This window comes from Rana temporaria, chromosome 5 (genome assembly GCF_905171775.1).
Source record: "Rana temporaria chromosome 5, aRanTem1.1, whole genome shotgun sequence".
NCBI classification, from domain to species: Eukaryota; Metazoa; Chordata; class Amphibia; order Anura; family Ranidae; genus Rana; species Rana temporaria.
The window spans coordinates 261769468-261796130 of NC_053493.1; the positions used below are offsets into that span (position 1 = coordinate 261769468).

General features: G+C 41.8%; 1 protein-coding gene across 3 annotated transcripts in view; it reads left to right on the top strand.

The window, feature by feature from the left end:
• CDKAL1 (CDK5 regulatory subunit associated protein 1 like 1) overlaps positions 1-26663 on the top strand; it is a 947145-nt gene that overhangs the window by 672921 nt on the left and 247561 nt on the right. For all 3 annotated transcript variants that reach the window (XM_040353783.1, XM_040353784.1, XM_040353785.1), the window contains exon 12: positions 2129-2309. In XM_040353783.1, coding sequence (XP_040209717.1) covers positions 2129-2309 — 181 coding nt within the window. The remainder of the gene's footprint in view (positions 1-2128; positions 2310-26663) is intronic.

Sequence of the window (26663 nt, forward strand, 5' to 3'; positions counted from 1 at the left end):
ATCAATGATGGTCAAGGTTCGGTGTCCTGCGAATGGGAGAGCTCCAGAGTTCAGCACAGTCTCCAGTGAAGACCGTATGTTCTCCATTAAAAGGCAGATTGTCTACTAAATGGTCTCCCCGCCGTGGTCCTGTTTTACCTTCTCACGGGAGTCGGCTCCCACAGACCCATGACATTAGCTCAGTCTATGTTTGATCCTCAGGTGGTCAACATCACCCACCCACCGCGTGTCCACCGCTCTAAGACCATGGTCACACTGACTAGCTTAGTATGGGGGATAACTTTGTCATGGTTCGGCTGTTTCTTTTGCCTTGCGGCCCGAGACAATGAGCATTCCGTTATTCAGGAAGTAAGCAAATAAAATAAAATAGAAGATTACCGGTGTTTCGTAACATGGTGCGTGTAGTACAGTGTGTCACAAGTAGCCGGGTTAATACAAGTGTTCAGTGTAGTACGTACCGACCATGGGATCTTGGTTTAGTTCTGTGTAGGATTATCCGCCCCCGTTTCTCAGTCTTCCATCCTTTCAAGTGCACCGGAGGGGTGTGCTCGTCCGTGACTCGGTGTGCCCGCCATTGAACTTCCTTGGCGGCCGTGTTTCTGATTTGGTGTGCCTGCCACGGTGCTACCTTGACGCCCATGTTTCATCCGTTTTGGGTCCTTTCCCTCTGGCGAAGCCATCGGTGAGCACGGGGGACTTCTGGTCAGAGGAGGCAGACGATACTCCTGGTACCATTCTGGGAGTTCCACTTGGATGAGCTGCAAATTGGAGCAAAAATATTCTAGGTCTTCCGGGGTTCGGAGGGCATGTTGGCGTCCGTTGTGTGTAACTAGGAGTGCAAAGGGGAAGCGCCAGGTGTATCGCATACCTTTGTTCCTAAGTTCATCCAGGAGGGGCCGTAGAGCTCTGCGGTTTCTTAAGGTAATTTGCGATAAGTCCTGGAAGAGCAGAATCGTTTCACCATTAAAGACAATCCGGTCGTTTCTTCTGGCTTTCTGCATTATTTCCTCCTTAATAACGAAGCTCTGTAGACAGCAGATAATATCCCTTGGTGGTTGGTTATCAGGGCCGCGCGCTCTCAGGGCTCTGTGTGCCCTCACGAATTCGATCTCCGAGTCCTCGGGCCTTTCCAGAAGGTTGTTAAACAGGCGTCTGAGGGCTAGGGTTATCTGGTCTGGTTCAACCGACTCTGGAATTCCCCTCACGCGGATGTTACACCTTCTCCCTCTATTGTCGAGGTCCTCCATATGCCTCGACATTTCAATGAAATGGTTGGAGTGTGATGTCGTTACCCTCTCTAGCCTGCGTATGGCTTTCTCCCTCTGCTTCCCCGCTGCCTCCGCCGTCGCCATCTTGTCGTTTAGCACGAGGAGGTTAGACTTGAGATCCGTGATGGCTGCCGAGAAAGTTGATTTTATGTCCGCTGCGAAAACGGACATATCGGCGTATGTGAGGGGTGAATTTGGGTTCAGATGTCCCCTTGCATTATCCTCAGCCGCGGATTGAGAGTCGTCACTGAAGTCCTCCAATGCACGTGTCGGCGCCATCTTGCCACTTAGGCCGCCGTTAAGGGCAAGAGCTTGTCTCTTAAAAATGTCCGATATGTTGTTCCCCTTATATGCCGCCGATGAGCGTCTGGGTCTAGACTGAGGTGGTCTGTAGTTCAGCTTGCTCATTATCCAGTGCTATGCTGCAGAAATACGGGCTTTAGGCTGTGGATTTGCCGGAGCTCTTTCAGTGTGCTGCCATCTCAGCCGCTCGCCAGGCCACGCCCTGATGCAGATTTTTTCATGTGGGAGAGGAATGTCAGAATTTCTTCCTTGATCCAAATTCACTGTCTGCTGCCTATAAACCTGAATATGTCCCTTCTCCAATTTATTCTCTACTTATGTAAAACGATGCAGTGTTTTTATACATTAAAATCAATGTCGTGTCAGGTGTTCTGTTGAATTTTCTGGTAGTGAAGTGTAAAGAAATTAGTCTTTTTTTTTTTTTCTCTCCCTGGTAGTGAGGTGGTTAATGTAATGATAATCGTAGGCCTCTGGGAAATTTGTTGGTAGAATACTTGGTAGAATGTGAAATCTCTAGGCTAGAGTTTAACATGTTTTGTTTTCCATCTGTTTTGTAGAGTGCCCGGAATTACAATCGCTACGGACATCATCTGTGGCTTTCCTGGAGAGACGGATGAAGATTTTAAGGAGACGTTAAAGCTGGTTGAAGAATACCAATTCCCTAGCCTCTTCATTAATCAGTTTTACCCGCGCCCAGGGACCCCAGCTGCAAAAATGGTGCAGGTTCCAGCCCATGTGGTAAGCCTATTTTTTCCCATGTTATATATTTATATTTGTTTTAGCTTTTAAGGCATTTCTTGGATAGTTGATTTCTATAAGGTGTTGACAACTGTGTCATTACAAGATGTGCAATTGGATTGGCTTACCTTACCTATCTGACTTTGTTCGAAGATACATTTCTTATTAAACTATAAGGCCTTGTACACATTGTACATTTTACAGACTCTTCTAGGGCCATTATTGTTGACCTATGTGTCCATGCAGTGTTTAGAGGCAGGAAAAAATCTCCCTGCCAGTGCGTCCAGGAGAACCACTATTTGGGCATAAAAAAATGCTTAAACCTGCTAAAGGCGCCTAAAAGCTAGTGCTTGAGCATTAATTTCAATGGTCAGAATGTATTACTGTATTTATTGGTGTATAACACTTACTTTTTCACCCTGCAAATCGGTTGCAAACGGTGTGTGCGTGTTATACACCGATACTGCAATTTGAGCTGCATCGGAGAGAACAGGGAGGGGGGCGGGATGGCCATTAGATTACATACAGCGAGAATCTCCTTTTAACTCAGCGGCCTCTGTAATGGGAAGTCCTGTCTCCTGGGCCAGCATTGGACCAGTGTTCTGTATATCATAGAAGCCGGTCTAGGAGACGGGACTTTGTATTAAAGAGGCCGCCACGTAAACTGGAGATTCCCGCTGTATGTAATCTGACGGCGCTCATCCCGACCCCCTGAGGTGGGCATTGATCAGGCTGCATTCATGGGCAATGGTGAGGCTGCAGATGGGCATTGATCAAGCTGCATTCATGGGCAATTTTGAGGCTGCAGATGAGCATTGACCCTTATTTTTGCTTCAAAGTTCTTTATTTAAAATTTAAGTTTTTTTCCTGAAACTTCCCTCCTAAAATTAAGATGTGTGTTATACGCCTGTGCGTGTTATATGCTGATAAATACGGTATTTATCTTGGCCAATTAAATTAACACCCAAGAATTAATGTCCTGTAAAAGCTTTAGGCACTTTTACAAGCCTGAGGCATTTTTTCTGCACAGGTGCCCCCATGGAAAGCGACATTCCTTGGGTGCACCCAATAAAAAGAAGGAGCCTGGAGTGCCAGTGAAGCACCCTAGAAGAAGAGGATCAGAACTGCTCTGTGCACAAACGATTGCACAGAGCAGGTAAGTATAGGCATGTTTTTTAATTTTTTTTTAATCTCTTAGGGATCGCCTCCTGCATATATATGTCGGCAGAATGGCACGGCTGGGCACATCCACGTACAGGTACGTCCTGTACTAGTACCCAGCTGTGGGTCGCGGGCGAGCACCCGCGGCGCGCTCCCGCGACCCGGTCCGAAGCTCAGGGACTTGCGGACCCGATCACCGCTGGAGTCCTGCGATTGACTCCCGGAGCTGAATAACGGGGAGAGCCGTGTGTTAAAGGCGGCTTCCCCGTTCTTCACTGTGGCGGCAGCATCGATCGTGTCATCCCTTTTATAGGGGGACACAATCGATGATGTCACACCTACAGCCACACCCCCTACAGTTGTAAACACACTTCAGGTCACAAATAACCCCATCAGCGCCCCCTGTGGTTAACTCCCAAACTGCAATTGTCATTTTCACAATAAACAATGCATTTTAAATGCATTTTTTGCTGTGAAAATGACAATGGTCCCAAAAATGTGTCAAAATTGTCCAAAGTGTCCGCCATAATGTCGCAGTCAGGAAAAAATCGCTGATCGCCGCCATTAGTAGTAAAAAAAAAAAAAAATGCAATAAAACTATCCCCTATTTTGTAAACGCTATAAATTTTTGCACAAACCAACCGATATACGCTTATTGCTATTTTTTTTTACCAAAAATAGGTAGAAGAATAGGTATTGGCCTAAACTGAGGAAAAAATATTTATTATAGCAAAAATGTAAAAATATTGAATTTTTTTCAAAATTGTCGCTCTACTTTTGTTTATAGCGCAAAAAAATTAAAAACGCAGAGGTGATCAAATACTACCCAAAGAAAGCTCTATTTGTGGGGAAAAAAGGGATGCCAATTTTGTTTTTGAGCCACGTCGCAAGACCGCGCAATTGTCCGTTAAAGTGACGCCGTGCCGAATCGCAAAAAGGGGCAAGGTCCTTTAGCTGCATTTTGGTCCGGGTCTTAAGTGGTTAAACAAGGGTTTAAATGTCATGTATGCATGAAGCCTAAATATAAATAATACTATACTGAAATCTCAATGGTCATAGTATACTTGTGTGCACTGAATAAAGAATTGTTATAGCCTAAAAACAAATGTGGACCTTAAAGAGTAACTCCACTTTCATGGGGGGAAAAATCACAAAAAAAAATATAGCATAAACAGTTGAGATACAAGTCATACTGTAATTGAATGTTATTAAAAATTACCTTTTTAATCTGCAGCTCCGCAATGTTCTGAAAATGCAATATGGCTACCCGGAGGTGTTCTCTACACAGTATGTGCACAGAATGCAATGCCCCCCTAATATGTAATTTCCTGCTTGTGTGATTGGCTCACTGATTTTACCAGAAGTAAAATTTTGGGCATCCCTTGCAACAATTTTTTTTTTTTTGGCGAGTTACTCCCAATAGGAAATCACATCTAAAGGGATACAAACCCTGCGATTTTCCTCATTGAAGCTTTGCAGGTACAGCAGCTGGTTAATAATTAAGAAACCACTCCCATTAGACTCACTTCTGTACATGGGGACAGATAAAGACAGTGATTTCTTCTGAATAACAAAAGGTATGAGTCTGCAACAAAGTTTGTTATAATCCCTGTAATGTACACAGATCACCTAGAGGAGAATGTTTTTGTTTTGTTTTTTTCTATAAAGTAAGACTAGTGTCAAAGGTAATTTTCCAGTTGGAAGTGAACCTGAACTTTAAATAGCGAAGATTTTCTATTTTACACAAAGCATTTATTAATGTTAAAAGCTCCTAAAATGTACCATAAACCATTTTTCTTTTGCCCGAATCTTCTCTAGAAAAAGTCAGTGCCCTTCCTGTGTCTTGGCATTCCTGTCCCTACAGCCTCAAAGCTGTATATCTGTCGTTTCAGATCTTCTGATTCACTGGTTCTCAATCTTGGTGAGATCATGGCCTGTAAATTCATCTGAATTATGCTACAACATAAACGGGGGAAAAATGTTGTTGATACTTGTGCAATAAAAGTATGGCAATGTGAAATACATATTTAAAACACAGCAGCACACAATATACTACATTTTATAGCAGTACAGCGTGCAGAAACCCATGGGGGGGGGGGGTGCTTTTTTACATTGAAATGAACAAGCATGCATCAAAGCGCATGTTAAAGTGTTTTGTTGCATATTTCCCATGCCTGCTGCATAGTGCTTTTTATTGAATTGCAGTGCACATCTTAAAGAAGAGTTCTGCTACAAAAAATGAAATTAAAGTCGGCAGCTACAAATACTGCAGCTGCTGACTTTTTTAAAATGAAGGAGCCTGACTTGTCCAGGGTGTCATAAGTGTACCTGTAAACTTGCGACACAAGTCATGCATTTGTGTGCATTTTTGCACCTAAAAACATTTTTTTTACGTATCAGGAAGTGGTTTTAAAATACATTTTTGGTTTCTCGATATTATAGATCCTTTAGAAAATATACAATTGAGCTTAAAGCTCATGTCCATGTTTCCTGTCGCTTAAAATAGTTTGTTAGGAACAAGCTGGTCCAAATTGACTATTTCCTTTGCTAAGCGCTAAAAAGCCTAAAACACATGTGCAAAATGTTGGCAGGCATCGGCCAGTTCAATAGAAATGTGCCCGTGTGTACAGCTGCTGGTCTGACAGAAGCTGGATGTTCAGCTTGCTTCTGATGTAGGCTCTTGACCTTGAGAAAGGTCTGCCGACCGCCTCCCGGTTAGCGCTTTCAGATAATGGCAGAGATTGCTGACCGAAGTGTTCTGGTTGGGGGGGGGGGGTTTCATTGTCCCCATCCCTGTCCCCCAGAAGAGATTGCTGTACTAACATTGGATTGAACAAAATAAAACTAGTAGTGTATGAGGTGTATGTACTGTATAAATTGCATGTAGCTTCAGCTAAATACAATACACAGTTCTGGCTGTGAGACTATGACTTCCTGTCTCACAAACAAAACAATGCAGTCTCGGTCTGAGCGGCGCTCTCTGAATACATACAAAGCTTCTCTGATTGGCAGAGAGTGTGGTGCAATTGGCCCAATTATCAGACTTGGACGCTTAGATTAACGTATGAGATAGGAAGTGTCTGTCTCACAGCTGGAACCCATCACTGTGTATTCTATGTAGCTGAAGCTACATACAGTTTAGAAAGTGGTTTTAAGTCAATGAAGTAGTTAGTGAAGGAAATAGTTTGTTTGAACCAGCTTTGTCCAAACTATTTAAAGTAACAGGAAACATGGAAATCAGCTTTAAATGGCTACTAGTCTTAAAGATCTTGTTAATAAAAATGTAATTGCTGTCTACATACGGACCAAAGAACCTGTTGTGTCTGTCATGTGCTTAATAAGTTAGCCATGCATTAGAATAATCTGATAATTGTTATATAATAAAATCTTCTTATCTTCACATTACTTGTACATCCACTGTTCATTATCTGTCAGGCGATCTCCCCTTATCCCCTATAGGTTTTTGATCTAAGCCCAGTTTGTAGGAAATATGTGAATGTTCCAAATTTTTAAACCCTCGGGCCGCCAGTTTGAGACCCCTGCTCTAGATCTCTTACAGGATGATGCCTGTCTCCCATGGCTTTTGGCAGAAATCATTTCTCCTAGTATACTGCAAGTATATTTGTTACATCTACAGCTAACACAAATCAAAATGAACAATACACAATATATGTTTAGGCTTCTTTTATATAAAAGCTGTCAAATGAGAAATGTCTGAATGATGATCCAGTGAACTTCCTTCGTGCTAGAACTGCATTTTTTCCACTTTGTTCTCTTCAGTATAATTAACTGCTTCTGGAGGATTAGATCCTTCAAAGTGTGCACTGTCTCTGTGTTCTAGGGCATATAGTAAACGAGGAAAAAGGTGAAAAGAAAAAAAAAACTTGTATTAATTTCATTCTTTTCAATAAACCAAATGTCAGATCCATCATTCTCTTTTATCTGTCATTCGCAGTCTAAATCTTTGCTGCTTTTTTTTTTCATTATCCTTTTCTTCTATTTCTTGAAGCAGGTCTAGTTTATGCTAATAGTTCATTTTATATTCATGTCCCCCTCAAGATAGCAACTAATAGCAGTCCTCACAGTAGCTTGAATGTACAGACAACAGCATTTTTCTTTCTCTGCATCAGACAATTATTTGTCTCTAAGGGCAGACCAGGAGAGTTGCTTGTGGATTGTTTTCTTGCAGATAGTGTCTAGCTGGTGATATGGAAGATGCTACAAGCAAGAGATATGTAATAAACCAACAGTGCATCCAGTTATTATTTACATAGTAAAACCATGTACACTGCTTTAAGCTTTAATATGCTCATATAATATATCCCTTCTCCATTTTTTTCTCTGGATTTTATGAGATAACAAGGTCTGCCTTGCAAACAGAGAAACTGTAATCCCTCTGGGTATTTTTTTTTTTCCTTTTGTGGTTCTCTCAATCCTTGAACCAACAAAAGTGTGAGGCTGTTCTTAATCTTTTCATTAACTTTACGATGGAGCAGTCTGCATATTTTTGCAGTATGATTAAAATCAAAGCCTGTACGTGGGAATATTATACCTTCAAATTTGTGTCGCTCATTTGTTAATTGATATTTATAGGTTCTACCGAGATCTAGGCATGACCATCATTGTCAAAGAACAAGAGCAGAACTTCAAAATGTATAACATTCTCAGGTGTCATACCTCATCCATATTAAAATTTAAAGTGATTGTAAACAATCGCCTTGTAAAGCAACCCATTTAGTTTAAAATATACATTGTATTTCTAAAATTATAATAGAATTACATTTTGTGTATCTTTTTTCATAAATTTTTGTAGAGAATGTTATTTTTTTATATAGATATAAAAAGCATTATAAATATATAGTCCCCACTTTTTTTTATAAGTAATCACATTACCTCTGTATAAGAGCTGGGGGTAGGAGAAACAGCACCACACTGAGCACCACACTGAGCTTCCCAGTGAACGGCTGTGCAGTGGGGGGGTGTCAGGACAAGTCAGGTTATTGGAGGAGAGGATAGCTAGAGAACTAACCAGGGTGTGCTCTCCTGCTTAGTGTTGTCAGTTTTTAATAGGAAAGCAGAGGGACTGGCAGAAACACCAGGAATTTCACGCAAAGGAAGCAATACAAAGAGAACAGGATACATTCTCCTACAAGTACATGGTACAGCAGACACATATTAGGAATTTGAAGCGCTGGGGTAACAAACGCTTTAAGTTAGTAATGTACCTTAAAGTGACGCTCAACGCTGAGTTAAAAAGAAAAAATATATATTTGCATGTATTCTTAAAGCGGAGTTCCACCCAAAAGTGGAACTTCCGCTTTAAGCACTCTTTGCCCCCCTTACATGCCACATTTGGCATGTAATTTATTTTTGGGGGGGGAGTGGGGGTTTCGGTAGGAGTGGGACTTCCTGTCCCACTTACTACTTCCACCCAGGGACCGCCTAGGCGACTCCTCCTCTCGCCTTAGGTGGCCCCTCCCTCTAGGCGATACCCTGGGACAAGTGACAGGTCCCAGAAGATAGCCTGTCCACTCAGAGCGCAGCGTGACTCGCGCATGCACATTGAGTGCATGGCCGTGAAGCTGTCACGGCTGGGTGCCCAGACTATGAATGGCGCCGGCGGAGGGGGGGGAGAGGAGTGGAGCCCTAGGCGGCTGCGTCGCTGGACCGTGGCGCAGGTAAGTGTATGTTTAAAGTCAGCAGCTACACTTTGTGTAGCTGCTGACTTTTAATAAACGGTAAAAGGCTGGAACTCTGCTTTAACTTTAGGAAGTACCTTCTATTGCTCCCAGCCTCCTCCAAATCTCCCAATTCCTTTGCTTTTGCTGCTGTGATCTGAGTTTTGTTAAGGGTGGCTACGTGGGTTCTCCACAGCACCACTGTATGTAGGTAGGTAGTCACTCTCCCATGCTCACTTCCGAGATGGTCTAGGGACTATGGGATCTGTTGTGTGTGTGTGTGTGCACACTACCTGTTCCGAACAAATGGAAAGGGTGGAAAATGAGAGGTTTTGTATGGATTATTTTCGGAAAATAAAAATGGTGTTTAGTGTGGCTGTAACGCAAGAGTAAGTTGAGTTGGTTTATCTGTGGAAGAACTATATCATGAAAATTGGAAGTAGAGTGTTTGATCATGACTCAGAATGCCATAGCTGGTCACCAGTGGAGTTGACCTATAGTCTTTTCAATAAATATAGATTTTCTAATATACAAATGTGAGTCATATCTTGCAAAAAGTGTGTGTGTGTGTGTATAGCTTGTAATTACATATACAGGTGCATTTCCGATTACCGGAAGCGGTGATCACTGTCATTGTCACTAGGCAGAGCGGGGAGATGCTTGTTTATATCAGCATTTCCCCGGTCTTCCTTCCCGTGAGACAATCGCGGGTATCCCCACGGCAATCGAGTCCGCGGGACCCACGATCGGGTTTACGGAGGTCGCGTTGGGCGAGCGTGCGTCCACAATGCCGCGATCTTAAAGGGAACGTATATATACGTCCTGCCTGTCCGTGCCATGCTGCCAACATATATAGTTGTGCGCTGGTCGGCATGCAGTTAAGTGGTTAATTACAGCACATGCCCCCTATCCAGAAGGTGCCTAATCTGGTGCAGCTGAGCTGCCTTGCCGCAGTTTATCTATTATATGGTCGGCAAGTGGTTAAAATTAGCAGTAAAGCGGGCAAAGCACGTAAAAATGGGCATGCTAAATGTACCAAGTTGATCGATCAATCAACTTTGATGCAACCAGCCTGTCGGATCTTGCATGTGACTGTTGCTAGCGGCTGGTTTAGCCACTTGCAAATAATGTCTTCCCCATCGGGAGAATACAAGGACTAGGTGGGAGGGATTCCCCTGTCAACACTGTCTGTGTAGCAGGAAAGATATTTGCACTGTGTAGGTCGGCTAAAAAGCACATATAAACATCTTTAATTAAAAAAAGATAAAAGAAGCCCTCCTTATTTGTCTTGACTTTCCTTAATAATTCTCACTCTTCCTTTGTAACTGTCCTCAGCAGTGTGCGCTGTACATTACTCTTTCATGGATTGAATTCCTACCATGGTCTATCAAGCATGTCATCACACAAGGAAAGCAGAGGGGAACCAAAGCAGCCACTAAACAGACATCCGCTCAGGAGTTACCAGAGCAGATTGGCAGGGCACTGCAGATATTTTCTGCTATTTCTTTGTTTATTAGACTTTTAGCCATGTAGATTGTGAGTTTTTGTGGAACAAAAGTAATGAATGTTGGAGGAAAGATTATAATATGCAATCAGGCTTCAACAGTGCAAGATATAGATGATATTGTTGTAATGTGGAGAGATAATGAAACTGCACACACATTATTAAACTATTACTTTTCATCATTTTTTTTTTCTTCACAATTTGACAAGGATCTAATGAATCATATTGGAAGGCAAAATCAGATCAAATTTGCTTAAATAAAATAGTTTTAACCTTTGGCTGCTGTGAGGATGCGTGTGGGCAATGTGAAAGTAGGGGAAAACCACAGGAACCAATGGATGTTTTCCATAAGTCCCTGATAAAACCTGTGTGTTGATTAAACTGATCCAGAGAATATTGCAGCAGAAACAAAAGGAAAGATTTATTAAATATGTTTTCACCAGTTTATTATTACTTTTTAGCCAGGCTGACTGAGTAGAGAACCTCCAAACAATTGTATTTGTACCCAGTTATCCTATGAATCTAATGGTATTTCCGTCAGGTGCAGCTTTTTTCGTGCTGACATGGAAGCCCCTGGTGACTGATTACTGTGGAAAAACTCAACTTTTTGAATAGCAAATTTCTCAGAACAAAGATTTGCTACAATAGTTACCAAAAGGGACGTCACTTAAAAAGTCTATCTAAATAGATTCTTAGTTTCATTCAGTAGCAAAATGTATGGAAGCTACACACCCATTAAGATGCTTATTCCCCTGTACTTCTAATTTATGAGAACCCCAGCACAAGTATGCAAGTAAAAAATGACAGTGGAACTTGAACAAAAACTTTAGTTTTTAGTTTCGGATAGAGTGGGGAAGGGTTAGGTGCTCTGCCAGGTGGTTTAAACTCTGTCTACGATTGCATCCTATTTAAGGAGAGACATTCTCCCCTTTTGAAATGATAACCCTAGTCTCTGGGTCAGAAATGCAGGTGAGGTACAAAATGGTATGAATACACACACACACACACAGTATAACAATTCTACACAACCCTGTTAAAATGTCAGGTTTCTGTGATGTAAAAAAAAAATGAAACAAAGATAAATAATTTTAGACTTTCCCCCCTTTTAATGTGACTTATAAACTGTACAATTCAATTGAAAAACAGAAATGTTTTAGAAGGGGGAAATAAAAAAAAATAATAATAACTTGGTTGCATAAGTGTGCACACCCTCTTATAACTGAGGATGTAGCTGTTTTCAGACTTTAGCAATCGTATTCAAACTCATGTGAAGTATGAGTCAGTACATACCTGCCATCATTTAAAGTGCCTCTGATTAACCCCAAATAAAGTTCAGCTGTTCTCGTAGGTTTTTTCTGACATTTTCTTAGTCACATCCTACAGCAAAAGCCATGGTCCGCAGAGAGCTTTCAAAGCATCAGAGGAATCTAATTTTTAGAAGGTATCAGTCAGGAGAAGGATATAAAAGAATTTCCAAGGCACTAGAAATACCATGGAACACAGTGAAGACAGTCATCATGTGGAGAAAATATGGCACAACAGTGATGTTACAAAGAACTGGACGTCCCTCCAAATTGACGAGAAGAAAACTGGTCAGGGAGGCTGCCAAGAGGCCTACAGCAACATTAAAGGAGCTGCAGGAATATCTGGCACGTACTGGCTGTGCGGTACATGTGACAACAATCTTCATATGTCTGGGCTATGGCTAGAATGGCAAGACAGAGGCCTTTTTCTTGCAAAGAAAAACATCCAAGCCTGTCTAAATTTTGCAAAAACACATCTGAAGTCTCCCAAAACATGTGGGAAAATGTGTTGAGGTCTGAAGAAACCATGCTTGAACTTTTTGGCCATAATTCCTAAAGATATTTTTGGTGCAAAAATACTGCACATCACCAAAAGCATACCATACCCACAGTAAAGCATGGTGGTGGCAGCATCATGCTTTGGGGCTGATTTTCTTCAGCTGGAACAGGGGCTAGGAAGAGGGAATTCTGAACAGTTCCGAATACCAGTCAATATTGGCACAAAATGTTCAGGCTTCTGCTAGAAAGCTGAGCACAAAGAGCAACTTCATCTTTCAGCATGGCAACAACCCAAAGCATACATCCAAATCTACAAAGGAATGGCTTTACCAGAAGAAGATTCCAGTTTTGGAATGGCCCAGACCTGACTCCCATTGAAAATGTGTGGGGTGATCTGAAGAGGGTTGTGCACAGGAGATGCCCTTGCAATCTGACAGATTTTGAATGTTTTTGCAAAGATTCGGCAAATATTGCCAAGTCAAGATGTGCCATGCTGATACTCCTACCCAAAAAGACTCATGCAGCCCCAGACACTCCCACCACCATGCTTGACTGTAGGCAAGACACACTTGTTTTTGTACTCCTCACCTGGTTGCCGCAACACACGCACTTGACATTATCTGAACCAAATAAGTTTATCTTGGTCTTATCAGACCACAGGACCTGGTTACAGTAATCCATGTCCTTAGTCTGCTGGTCTTCAGCAATCGGTTAGCGGGCTTTCATGTGCATCATCTTTAGAAGAGGTTTCCTTCTGGGATGACAGCCATGCAGACCAATTTGATGCAGTGTATGGTTTGATCACTGACAGGCTGACCCTCCACCCCTTCAACCTCTACAGCAATGCTGGCGGAACTAATTAGTCTATTTCCCAAAGACAACCTCTGGATATGACGCTGTGCATGTGCACTCAACTTCTTTGGTCGATCATGATGAGGCCTGTTCTGACTGGAACCTGTCCTGTTAAACCGCTGTATGGTCTTACTTATGTACTCACATTTGTTGCCAACGGTTTAGACATTACTGGCTATGAGTTGAGTTATTTTGAGGGGACAGCAAATTTACACTGTTATACAAGCTGTACACTCACTACTTTACATGTGTTGTCACATGAAAAGTTATAATAAAATCTTAACAAAAATGTGAGGGGGTGTGCTCACGTTTGTGAGATCCTGTGTGTGTATGTAAAATTAAAAATTAACAAAACATATCTATAGTATATATTTGTCATGATCCAAAGCAAATGGTATAAATTTTGTCTGCTCTGGTGATCCTCTGCCATCTGCAAGAGTCACGTCTCACAGTCTATGTCAACACTAGACAATCCCATGAGATGGCTCCACTCAGATGTATGTTCCCCTATGAAACTCTGTAGAGGGGTACATTCCGTCCACACTCAGATTACACTTCGCTCTGAGCAATGTGCTGTAGTATGTGAAGTCAGATTTACAGCCCTCTGCTGACAAATGCAGTGTAAAATGTTTACTTTAAAAGCATATAGAGGAGAAACAGATGCAGATAAACAGGTACAACTTTAAGTAGGAGGATTTGGTTTATCTCATCTGTATCACCGGAGACTAATCATTTTAGTAGATATGTAAGGGTTTACAGACTTTAACATATTTCATACATATTTACTTCATTTGATTTAAAGTGTAAAATATTGATTCATGCAACCTCTTAATTGGCATGAACTTTTCTTTTACACCAACTGACCATATTTTTTTATTTTCTTTGAGGGAGTGATTTTTTATTTTTTTATTCAGGATGTGCACAAATTTCACTTTATTCTAATCTGTGGCTAATGCATACTGTAGCACCCATCTTTGTACAATTGATAAATCAAGACTCCCTGATCAATCTTCTTAGTGCTGTAAGCTAAATTTAACAATCACAGCTGTGCTTTACCATGTAAGGCCCATTGGGAGGAGCAACTATTGATATTGGCTCTGACTTAGGCTGCGTACACACGGTCGGAATTTCCGGTGAAATATGTCAGACGGACTTGGATAACATGTTCTCTTTTTTTTTTTTTTTTTTTCAAAAAAATTCTATTGGAAATTCCGTTCGTCTGTATGGAATTCCAACGGAGAAAAAACATGCATGCTCATAAACAATTCAACGCATTTTTGGAAGCATTGAACTTAATTTTTCTTGGCTCGTTGTAGTGTTGTACGTCACCGCGTTTTTGACAGTCGGAATTTGGTGTGTCTGTGTGTATGCAAGACAGCTTGAATGGAATTCCGTGGGAAAAACCTGTTGAGTTTATTCCAACGGAAAAACCGGTTGTGTGTACGTGGCATCAGAGTGGTGTTTTTTTAAACTTGGAGTCTCATTTTGCTTCGGTAAAGATCATAACAGCAGCCAAAGCACTAGCTGCTTTTCTATTTCCAGAGAGTTTGGGTTCTAATAACAAACTAGAGTTCAATGTTGGTGCACAGCTCCATGTGAAGTACCAGCCTTGGTTTCTTGTACTATGTTTTTTTTTTCTAGTACAGAACAAATCCCAAGAAAACCAAAGGCTGAAAAAGCAATTTTTAGGTGTTATTTTACCACATTTTTAAATTATAGATTTCATCTGTAGCGGTCAGGGGTTAACGTTGTTACGATATTCCATTCCACCAACCCAAGACCGTTTCCGACACTCCACAATCCAGCAGACAGGACCCATTGGATTTTCCCCCAGAATAACGAGACACAGCTCTGTTCTCTGGTTCCAAACAGAATGACACTTTAATGGTAAACTTAGGTTTCTTATATACAGTTAGAAAGCATGCTTCATCAATCAAAAGGGACAATGACACACTCCACCCCCAACATGACACAATGGGTGCTAACGAGTCCCCCTCAATCCACATCTTAGACAGACTTTCTGACTCCGTGATAAGCTACTCTCACCTACTACACAATCCACATTCCTTTAGTGAGCATAAGTCAGACGTCTGACCTTTAGTGTGTTAACTCACAACACATATTAGCATCAATAGAACTTTCACACAATACAGGGTTAGTTAGCATAGCACCATGAAATATCTTAGGAGCCAGGCTTAATTAACACAATAGAATGCAATCACAGCAAGCTTTCATCTTTTAAATCACCTCCAGCTAGGTAGCTGGAGGTGATTTAACATCAATTAACATCTTAACAGTATGTGTCCCCACATTGAATAACTCACACTAATTATTGACCTGTTGGGTTAGTTCTTCTAGACATTCTTGAATATATTGTGGATTACTGTCCCATGCTAAAACAATCCAACATATATCCCTTATTTCCTGGCTCAATCTGTGCCCAAAAGTGACTCCTGTTATATCATCGAATACATTTAATCATGTTGTTTAAAGGAAAGTATAATTTTTTTTGGACAAGTATTTTTTTTGGGTGGGGGTGAAGGCTAATGTTTTACAAAATGTTTTAATTTTTTATTCCTTTACACATCACAGTGCTTCATGCTTTGTTTTGTTTACTGCCTCTGTAGAATGAATAAGCTGATCTCATATTTTTAGGGAGAGCATCATGGAATGCATGCGTCGTCTGAGTCTTTATGCAATGGGTGCTCAAACTGGTGGCCCTCCAGCTGTTGCAGAACTACAAGTCCCCTCATGCCTCTGCAAGTCATGCTTGTAAGTGTCAGTGCCTTGCAATGCCCGATAGTTACGCAACAGCTGGAGGTTACGCACTCATGCTTTAGGGTGTGTGCATGTACGTTGATCCCCTTCTATTCTGGTATAATCTTACATAATAGTAAATCAGCCACCAGAAATGTTGGCACAGTAATCTAGAACATGATGCTTGGTGTAGTTGCATAATATAAAGTGTTTATATGCTGAATTTAATTATAAACTGATTGGACATTGTATCACATTCATTTACAATGTTTTCTTAGCCCTAATGATACACAGAATAGATCCAAAAACTGTAATAATTGAAACAAAAATTTAGTTTTTTGCCTTTTTGGCTAGATAACAGCAAAAAGATTAGAAGAGGAAAGCTGTAAAAGGTTGGCCACTTCACACTGAGAAATGAATATGGCTTGAAGGGGCACGGTTACATAGAACTTGAGCCTATTGACTTTATACATAAGCTGCACACCTTGTACCCACAACATGTTCCTTTAATACTGTGCCACAAGCAAAAGTCTTTTCAGGAATGCATTTATTCAAAATTTGTATGCAACTCCTTATTAAAATAGTTGACTTCTTCAGATGCAGGGACTGTTAAAATCGTAATGCACAACTTTAAAAATGCAGTAGTCATGGCTAATGTATAGCGCCACTTATAAAGTGCAATGAACCAGATAATATACAGTACACCATACTTCAGAATGCAGCTGTCAGGAGTATATTTATGATGGGCACTGAGCACCAAGTTGCAAGTAGAAACTTCCCCACCTTTATATTGATTGTCAGTAGAAACATGCCATTACATCAGTTTGTCGCTAACTACGTGGGGGGTAGTGGTGAAGTGCCCCTTTATGTTGATCTATCATCGTGTCAATATTTTCTAACAGAGAAGATGCTTTGTGTTTCAATCTGCTGGCACTGAGAAGAATGTAGGCATTGTCAGGTGAGAGATCACTCCACTAAGCAATGTCTGAAAGCTGTCTGTGTCACCATGTGCCCATGATCTAGAAGCACTCACTGCGCTGGTGTAAATAAATAGTGGCCTTTAGTATAGACCAGGGATATGCAATGAGCGGACCTCCAGCTGTTGCAAAACTACAAGTCCCATCATGCTTGTGGCTGTTAGTCTTGCTATGCCTCATCGGACTTGTAGTTCTGAAACAGCTGGAGGTCTGCTAATTGCATATTCCTGGTGTAGACCCTTCTGGTTATGCTTCTGTCAAGAACAACAGTTGCTGCTGGGACACGTTTTCTAAACTTCTTTGATGCCCTCAGACAAGTCAGCCAATTACTATGCACAAGACACAAAATAATTTGATCCAGGCAGAAACATGACAGATTAAGCATTCCATCAAGCATCCCAGTCTTGGTCCATAGGGTTCAATATTGAGTTGGCCCACCCTTTGCAGCTATAACCGCTTCAACTCTTCCAGGAATTCTGTCCACAAGGTTTTGGAATGTGTATATGGGAATGTTTGATCATTCTTCCAGAAGCACATTTGTGAGGTCTGGCACTAATGTTGGACGAGAAGGCCTGGCTCATAGTCTGCTCGAATTCATCTCAATGGTGTCCTGTTGGGTTGAGGTCAGGACTCTGTGCAGGCCAGTCAAGTTCCTCCACGTCAAACTCGGGATTGTGTGCACAGAATATTTGTTGGTATATGTGAAAAGAGTGGACCTGGTGGCACATTGTCATGTATTGAATTTTACTATCTGATATATTTTCTCATTTTATTTTGATTGGTTGTGTTTTGCACATTTATTTAGTGATAGAGAATTATTGACACTTGTATGCCGATGCATTAATGTTATTTTGTACTGACCCCTAGAGAGTCCTACATTTGTTTTATTTTTCATCTCGTGTAGGGGCAATGAATGTATTCATGAAAAAATTGTTAATTAAACAATCTCAAGTTGTTGTGTTCCTTGCACACTTTGAAATTTTCAGCGCAGGCTTAGAGGTGGCTGCTTGAATTGACTGTTAAAATAAGAGGAGGAGAACAGTAGTCATTGACATTACCTGCTCCTTAAATATGTGCACTCTCCCTTCTTCTCTGGAATAGAAGTGTCCCCCTCCTGGGAAAGAATGCTAAACTACACATGGCAGACACAGATACAAACTAGCGCAAAAAAAAATGCTATATGGTATTGGAATACAGTGGTCAAAATAGCTGCTTTCAATGAACCAAAAAAAAAAAAGTCCTGATTTAACTGTACAGTATTGCAATTCCAAAGCCTGTCTTCATTATTTTATTTATTACATTTATTTAGTTATTACAACTTTTAAGTTAATTATATATTGTCCTTTTCTTTGCCACAGCAAATACTTTCAGTGTTTTACTACTTTTTGCTAACATATTAAATAAGTTAGTCATGCTGGTGCTGTTAGCAGCTGATGAGGAATTGTCAGGATTTCATATTAAATAGGGCTGTTTTGGGACCCAGGGTGGTGTTTGATCATCGGCTAGAGGAGTGTAGTTTATCAAGGCTTTCTGCACTGTGACAGAAAACAATCTTAAATCCCATATTTCAGAGATGGAAAATATCTGAAGGTCATTTCATTGGCTCTGATTAAATTTTGAGATTTTTTTTTTTCTCCAGTCCCAGGTCTAGGTCAAAGTAATTGTGCACCTATCATGTCGGGATGTGTACCATAACTGTGTAAATCTATTGCAGGGTGTCTTATGTTATCCAAAGCACATGCTTTATTGCACTCACAGAAAGATCGAGCAGTTTCCATAAAAAATCCTTTGTCTTTACATTATGTATTTTTCATCTGCAGAGTAGACAATGTGTGAGCGGTTTTCCAGCTTACGTGCTTTGTAATGCTTTGCACTTATAATTTTAGATATTATGCACACTGTTCACCACATATGTTCACTTATTTAAAACATTATATGTGTATAGACTCAGTTGAATTCTGATGAGAATATGCTTTGTGTTTATGCACTTCTGTGTGATTATCACCTTGTTCCTTTTATGCTAGTACTGTTGAAGTCACCCTTCACTCTTATAGAGCTCTATGCCTGATGCCTTCACTATCACCATACCTGCACTTTATACAGTCAGTTCACCTTGATGGCAGATCTGGGACCATATCCTCATCAATCTATTAGAATGTGTGACAGTCTGTTTTAACCACTTCCGGACCGCCTCCTGCACATATACGTCAGCAGAATGGCACGGCTGGGCACATGTACGTACCTGTACGTCCTGTACTAGTACCCCGCCGTGGGTCGAGGGCGCGCCCGCGACCCGGTCCGAAGCTCCGGGACCGCGGGTCCCGCGGACCCGATCACCGCTGGAGTGCGGCAACCGGTCGCCGGAGCTGAAGAACGGGGAGAGCCGTGTGTAAACACGGCTTCCCCGTTCACTGTGGTGGCTGCATCGATCGTGTGATCCCTTTTATAGGGAGACACGATCGATGACGTCACACCTACAGCCACACCCCCCTACAGTTGTAAACACACACTAGGTGAAACAAAACTCCTTCAGCGCCCCCTGTGGTTAACTCCCAAACTGCAACTGTCATTTTCACAATAAACAATGCAATTTAAATGCATTTTTTGCTGTGAAAATGACAATGGTCCCAAAAATGTGTCAAAATTGTCCGAAGTGTCCGCCATAATGTCGCAGTCACGATAAAAAATCGCTGATCGCCGCCATAAGTAGTAAAAAAAAAAAAATAATTATACAAATGCAATAAAACTATCCCCCATTTTGTAAACGCTATAAATTTTGCGCAAACCAACTGATAAACGCTTATTGCGAATTTTTTTTTTTTACCAAAAATAGGTAGAAGAATACGTATCGGCCTAAACTGAGGAAAACATTTTTTTTATATATTTTTGGGGGATATTTATTATAGCAAGAAGTAAAAAATATTGAATTTTTTTAAAAATTGTCGCTCTATTTTTGTTTATAGCGCAAAAAATAAAAACTGCAGAGGTGATCAAATACCACCAAAAGAAAGCTCTATTTGTGGGAAAAAAAGGACGCCAATTTTGTTTGGGAGCCACATCGCACGACCGCGCAATTGTCTGTTAAAGCGACGCAGTGCCGAATTGTAAAAACCCCTTGGGTCATTTAGCAGCATATTGGTCCGGTCCTTAAGTGGTTAAATACTACAACCTGCTCCTCCTCGTACAATACAAGACCATGTAGCAAACAAGTAGTGTTTAACCCAATATTGTGACAACACTATTCCCCTGGTATACAATCTTCTACTTTTACTTTACAAAGGTTTTTAAAGCTTTTAATAATGTCTTCACCACAAATCTGGTAAGTGTTGAAACAGCTACAATACTAACCAATTATGTACATTTTCAGGCCCTATGCTCTAAATCATGAGTCTTCAAACTATGGCCCTCCAGTTGTTCAGGAACTACAATTCCCATCATGCCTAGTCATGTCTGTGAATGTCAGTGTGTTACAATGCCTAATGGGATGTGTAGTTCTACAACAGCTGGAGGGACGTAGTTTGAGGATCCCTGCTCTAAATAAACCAGTTTGTTAGCTTCCATGGCTGCATTACTTCAGAGCTTGTGCACAGTAAACTTGGGGGACTTGCATTCCAGAACTAACATTGTTCACTGTGGTTGTCGATGCATGTCTATTTTCACCGCCATAGACATATGTCATTAAGGGATGGAGACAAAGCAATAGGGGACTTGGTAAACTCCTGTAGAAACTGAACCCAGAAGCAGATATCCTGATTACTGCCTGGTTTATATTTGGTATTAAAATGCAAGAAGTTAGTAGGAGATTGGAGCAGGAGACTATTTATATCCTGTGTCTACCTGCAGCATTAAAGTGGAGTTCCAGGCTGTTTTTAGTTTATTAAAAGTCAGCAGTTACAAAAAGTAAAGCTGCTGACTTTTAATAAACACACACTCACCTGTCCCATTGTCCAGCGATGCAGGCACACAAAGTCCCACTCCTCTACCCCTCCCCAGTGCCGTCGTTGGATCTGTGGGCACCCGGCTGTGACACCTTGTGGCTTCACAGCCAGGTGCACACTGTGCGAGTCGTGCTGTGCTTTCTAAGTGAACAGGTGATCTTCTGGGACCTGTCACATGTCCCAGAAGATCACCTAGGGGGAAAGGAGTCGCCGCCTAGGCCGGCCCGTAGGCGGAAGGAGGAAGTGGCATGTAAGTGGGCGAGGACTACTTAAAGCGTAAGTTCCACTTTTGGGTGGAACTCTGCTTTAAGGGGTGCAAGTGGAAAACCTTGTACATTGGTCTGTTTATAGTGTCTATAGAATAGGTGGTAGATCTATGCATTTGGTGTAGAGGGCAATCTCGGTGTAGAATTCTAAAGGGGATGATGATCTTTTAAATTTTAGGTATATATTTAAAAACCCATGTGAATGTAGCTATGGGGTTATATTTAAAAGAAATATTTGAAAGAAAAAAACAACACACGTGTGTGTTGTTTTTTTTTATTTTTTATTACAGATCTTAACTTGATTTCACCTTCTGTTAACTTTGGTGCAGTTTCACTCACATTGGGAAAGAGAGGAACAGTTCTTCGGGCCAACAAAGAGCCCTGCATTTAAATGAGATGGCAAGGAACAAGCTGACTGGAGGAGAGAGTTTAACCAACAGGCTGTTGCTGGTCTTTCATTGTCCAGTCATAAGCTGGGAGAAGGGAGGTGACGTGCTGTGTTGCTTAACAGCAGCAGTTAAAGGTCAGGCTGACTGTGCTACTGTATATGGTAGGACTGTGTAAATTGCAGGGTGGTTACAAATTCAAATCTTTTGCAAGGTATGTCAGGTCATATATATGTTGTTAAGCTTAACATTTATATACAATCTAATTGTATGCAAGTGGTATGTTTAAATACATACCTCGAAATGTAACCATACACAAGTAGTAAGAGCATACATTACCAAATAAGTCACGTACTACTTGCTTTTTGTAATACCAACTGCAAAGGTATAAAATTCAAATGATGAACACAATATAGTGGCAGCTGTTTCCTATAGTCCTTTGGGGAAACATGATTTAACTGACATACCTATGAGTCTGCTTCTTGCTATAATTTGTCCTGCTTACCTTATCTGTGTTGCCAATGTATCTCACTATGGGTAATTAGATGACAATGTGCAATAAATTACATTTCATTGTAGCTTGTGTGTTTTTTATTTAACCAAATATTGGCCAGAACTTTGAGCAGGTAACAAATGGGTGTGTTCTATTTTAGTAACACTTATAGGGGTTTATTTATAAAACTTATGCATAGCAATTCACTAAGCGGAAGTACATGTACAATTGTTCTGTGTCGGTTTGGGCAAAGATATCAAGTTATGTTATGCCTGTTTTGATCAAATGTCTTTCAGTGATTTAAAATGGGAATTACCGCATTTGGCCATTGGATGGCACTAAATATCATAGGAAGTATGATACTTGGCACCATCTAGTGGTCCAAAGTAGTAATTTTGGTTTTAAATCAATGAAAAGCATTTATTCAAGGCAGGGAATTGCCGAATACCATTTGCTGTTTTTTTTTTTTTGTTTGTTTTTTAATCAGAACAATGTATGTGTCCTTTCACTGAATGAGTTGCAAGAGACGTTGAACAACAAAGAAGCAACAATGGGTTGATACCTTTCATTCTATCCATTGTATGCAATTTAGTTGCTAATGGATTGGTCACAGTAATCACATGTACAGGGCCAATCACAGCCCATCTGTACCATGTGATTAGCTTTGACCAAGGTTAGGGGGCGATCAAGAAGTTTGTGTGTTCCTTCACTATTTGGGGATGGGACTAACTAGGATAGATGACAGATTGTTGTTCCTACTTTGTAGAAACACACAATCTGTCTCCTCTTCTCTGACAGCACAGAGAATTGTGTGTTTACACACACGCATCCCCGTGCTGGCTCTCGTGTACGCGATTGTGCATGGATGGCGGCAATCGCGCCCGCCGGCCATGCGAATCTGGTCCCCCGCCATCTGGTGGCTCTCCTGAGCAAAGTCGTATATGTATGGGATTTCGCCCAGGAGAGCCATTCTGCCACAGTGTATATGTGCAAGCTGGTTGGGATTGAGTGGGTACTAGACTATATAGTGAGTTTCCTCAGAAGCTCACAATCCTGCCTTAAAGTTGCACTGTGAACATTGCTCTGTAAAAGTTAATCCTTGATTCATTTACTCTCCAAATAACTTTTCTGAAATCTGTACTAAATGTTTTTCCCTTCTATATCATGTACAAACAGCATATTGTTTCCTATAGTTTTACTTTTTGAGTTTCAGATAGATAATAATGCTTTAAAGATGTCACGGATGTCTGATATTTAGAAATGTTGTATTTGGTAGTGGGCAAATTGTTGATGTGTCTGTGATTGGTGATTTTCATCTCCGTACAGTCACTTGAGTTTACTCCTGTTAAGTATGCTGAATTTCTCCCTCGGTATTCAGCGTATCTGCTGTTCAACTGGGACACAAAAGTATGAAATGTGTTTTTTTTTGTATTCTCCCCATTAGATTTTGATGTGTCTTAAAAGCAAACGTTTAATGTCTGAAGAGAATGTCATTTGTCAGAGATGATTTAAAAGGGTTAGTGTAATTTCCTCAATTTTGTAGATTGTGGTGGTTAGCCCGTGGCATTCGGTTTGCTTGGCCTTTTCCTACATTTGAGATCTTGAGACTTTGGCGGTTTTTGTCATACGCACTTGTCAGTCATTAGTCAAATGGATGACTTGAATGAACATCGTAACATTAGCAGGAGGTATTTTAGTTTTGTTTTTCAATTGGTTTATGTTCCTTTTTTGTTCATTGAAAAATGAAAATTTCAGAGCCTAATGGGTTATATTGCCACCTACAGCAAGATTTGGACACTGACCAGCAAAAACACAGTACCATGCCCAGTAGAACCCCCCTACTCCAAGCATGCCTATTTTTTTTGATGGTACACCAAGTAGCTGAATACATTTTTCTCTGCTCTGTGTTAAAAAAAAAAAAGGCTAACCTTGTTGCTAGTTAATTGTTTTACTTCAGTCAAGCTACAAGCTAAGGAACTGAGTGTTGACATCATCTGCTGTGTACAGTGTCACATGCTTAGAAGTTTTTCATAGCATAGGTGGCTCTTTATGCTGACGGCAAATGGCATGTGGATTTTTCCTCAGTTTGTCTCTGCCACCTGCCTACAGTGACGTGGTCACCTCCAGCCCTTTTAACCTTTTCCGCTTCATAAGCTGGTTTGTGAATATTGAAGGCCTAGCCTTGTACCCCTTGCAGCTATGTTGCTGCTGCTTATGGTGCAACATTTGGGATCCTAGACACACTGGGACCAGTCCTGCTGCCCCAGGTGCCTCCAGCTCGCTACCCAGTAATGGTTCCAGTGCTGTCTGCAGTGCACTCTCTGATGCCGACAGTCTAGATTTTGCCTTCTGCTTTTGAGTCCATACCTGGGAGAATCCTATTGCAGTCATGCATAGTTTTATGGGCCAAATCATAATTTTGATTACTTACAGACTAGAGAGGCCATAAGCATTGTGATACATTTGCCTATATGTCTCAGTTTACTGCTCCCTGCTAGCCATATGGGTAGAGGTAGAAAGGAATTTCATGTGTGATTCATTCCTCTGACAGGTTATTGACGTGCTAATGTCCCCTCACTATTCTAAACGTTAATTGATCTATTGTGTTGTGTGAAGAAGATCTGTGTTTACCCTTAAAAGATGTGTATTGTATCATCAGGCTAAATGATTAGAGAAGTAGTATGTTAATTATTCTGATTGCTTCAGTGTATTAATTAACTCCACCGATGTCTTTATCTAAAGAAACGTGTCTGCATGGTCGGCTCCGACTTGTCTCCTATAATCTGTATGGGAAACCCCACTGTGTGAGGGGGGCGTTCCTAACAGGCTGTAACCACATATAAGCTGAGTTTTTGTGTCATTAAAGTGTCTTGTTCTAGCAGTAAGCTTGGCATGTGTGGCTTTCTGGGCGATTCCAGGGATATCCCTCCTCGTGGAATATTGGGGTGATTTTCGTTATGGGAAGAAGGGAACATTGACGGGGATATCATACCAATACCGTCACAATTGGTTGGCAGCAGTGGGATTTTTCCCTTCTATTCCCCTTCACACCCGGATTCCAAGCAGACACTGGAAGAACTACTGGAAGTTCGTGGAAGGATTGCTAGCAACAAAACCAAGCGGGTCATCATAGCAGAATCAATGGAGATAGACCAGGAGGACGGGATTGCAGCAACGCCAGCAGTACAAGAGATGGAGACACCAGTGATTCAGGAGGAGGAATCGCCAGCCAACAAGCTAATGAGAGAGAAGCTAGCGTGGTTCGGCCCGAACCCAACGGCAGATGTGGTGCTGAGAGTGATGGACCTGTTAGCGAAGGAGGCTAAAGAAATAAGAGACGCAGAGCTACAGAAGGATAAACAAATAAGGGACGCAGAACTACAGTTAAAACTGGCAGCAGTCCAACAAGCAGCCGCACCTTCTCCGAACAGTGAGTACAGCACAGCAGACGCAAGGAAGATTCCGTTTAGCGCTTTTAAAGCTTTTGATGAAAAGGACTGTGAAATTGATAACTACCTGGCGGATTTTGAGCGACAATGTAACCTGCACCGAATATCTAGAAGAGAGTGGGTTGCAATATTGTCAGGCAAACTGTCAGGCAAAGCTTCTGATGCTTTCCGGACCGTGCCAGATCAGGATATCCATAGCTACGCCAGGGTTAAAGAAGTGCTCCTGGCTCGTTATGCGGTAACCCCAGAGTCCCACCGACAGAAGTTCAGGGACTCACGCAAAACCACGAAAGACTCTTACGCGGAATGGGCATGCCAGTTGTCCCTGTCGGCCTCTAACTGGGTTAACAGCAGCCAGGCCACCACCGCAGAGGACATTTTTGCAACTAATGCTCCTGGAGCAATTTTACAATCACATCCAGATGGACGTCAAGGATTGGGTGAGAGATCGCAGGCCCATGACTCTACCAGAGGCCGCGAAGTTGGCGGATGAATATGCGGATACTCGCAAGACAAACCAGGTCACACCACGGGTACAACCCCCACAACCAACGGCGCCCTCACACCCACCAGCCGCTAGATACCAACCGCCTAACAGACCGATGACATATAGCCCTCGCTACCCACGCCAGGAGGACAACGAACAACGCTGCTTCCGGTGCAAACAGTTGGGTCACTTCAAGCAGAATTGCCCCATGAATGACAACACCAGGTCAAATTGGTCTCAACCTGGGTACCGCCCACCAGCAGCAGCCCATTGTGTAGACTCGGCTTGGGATCCCCAGGAGCTGGGTCAGGAAGAACCATTGGGCACCCCTTACGAAGCCCTCATGGTACAATCTGTTATTACGGACAACTGGGAACACCATTGTCAGCTGGTCATGGGCGACAGCCATGAGCCGGAGGGGCCTTGGAGGGAGCTGGGCAGAAAGAGGCACCGCCAGCTACCCTCCAAGAAGAAGAGGTCCTGGAAGTCATATAACCAGCGGACCTGGGAGGAGAAGGAATCGCAGCGGGCGCCCCAGATGCGGGCCGAGATGTTCGCCAAGGGCCCACCGGTGGCCCCTTACACCACCACCCAGTTCCTGATG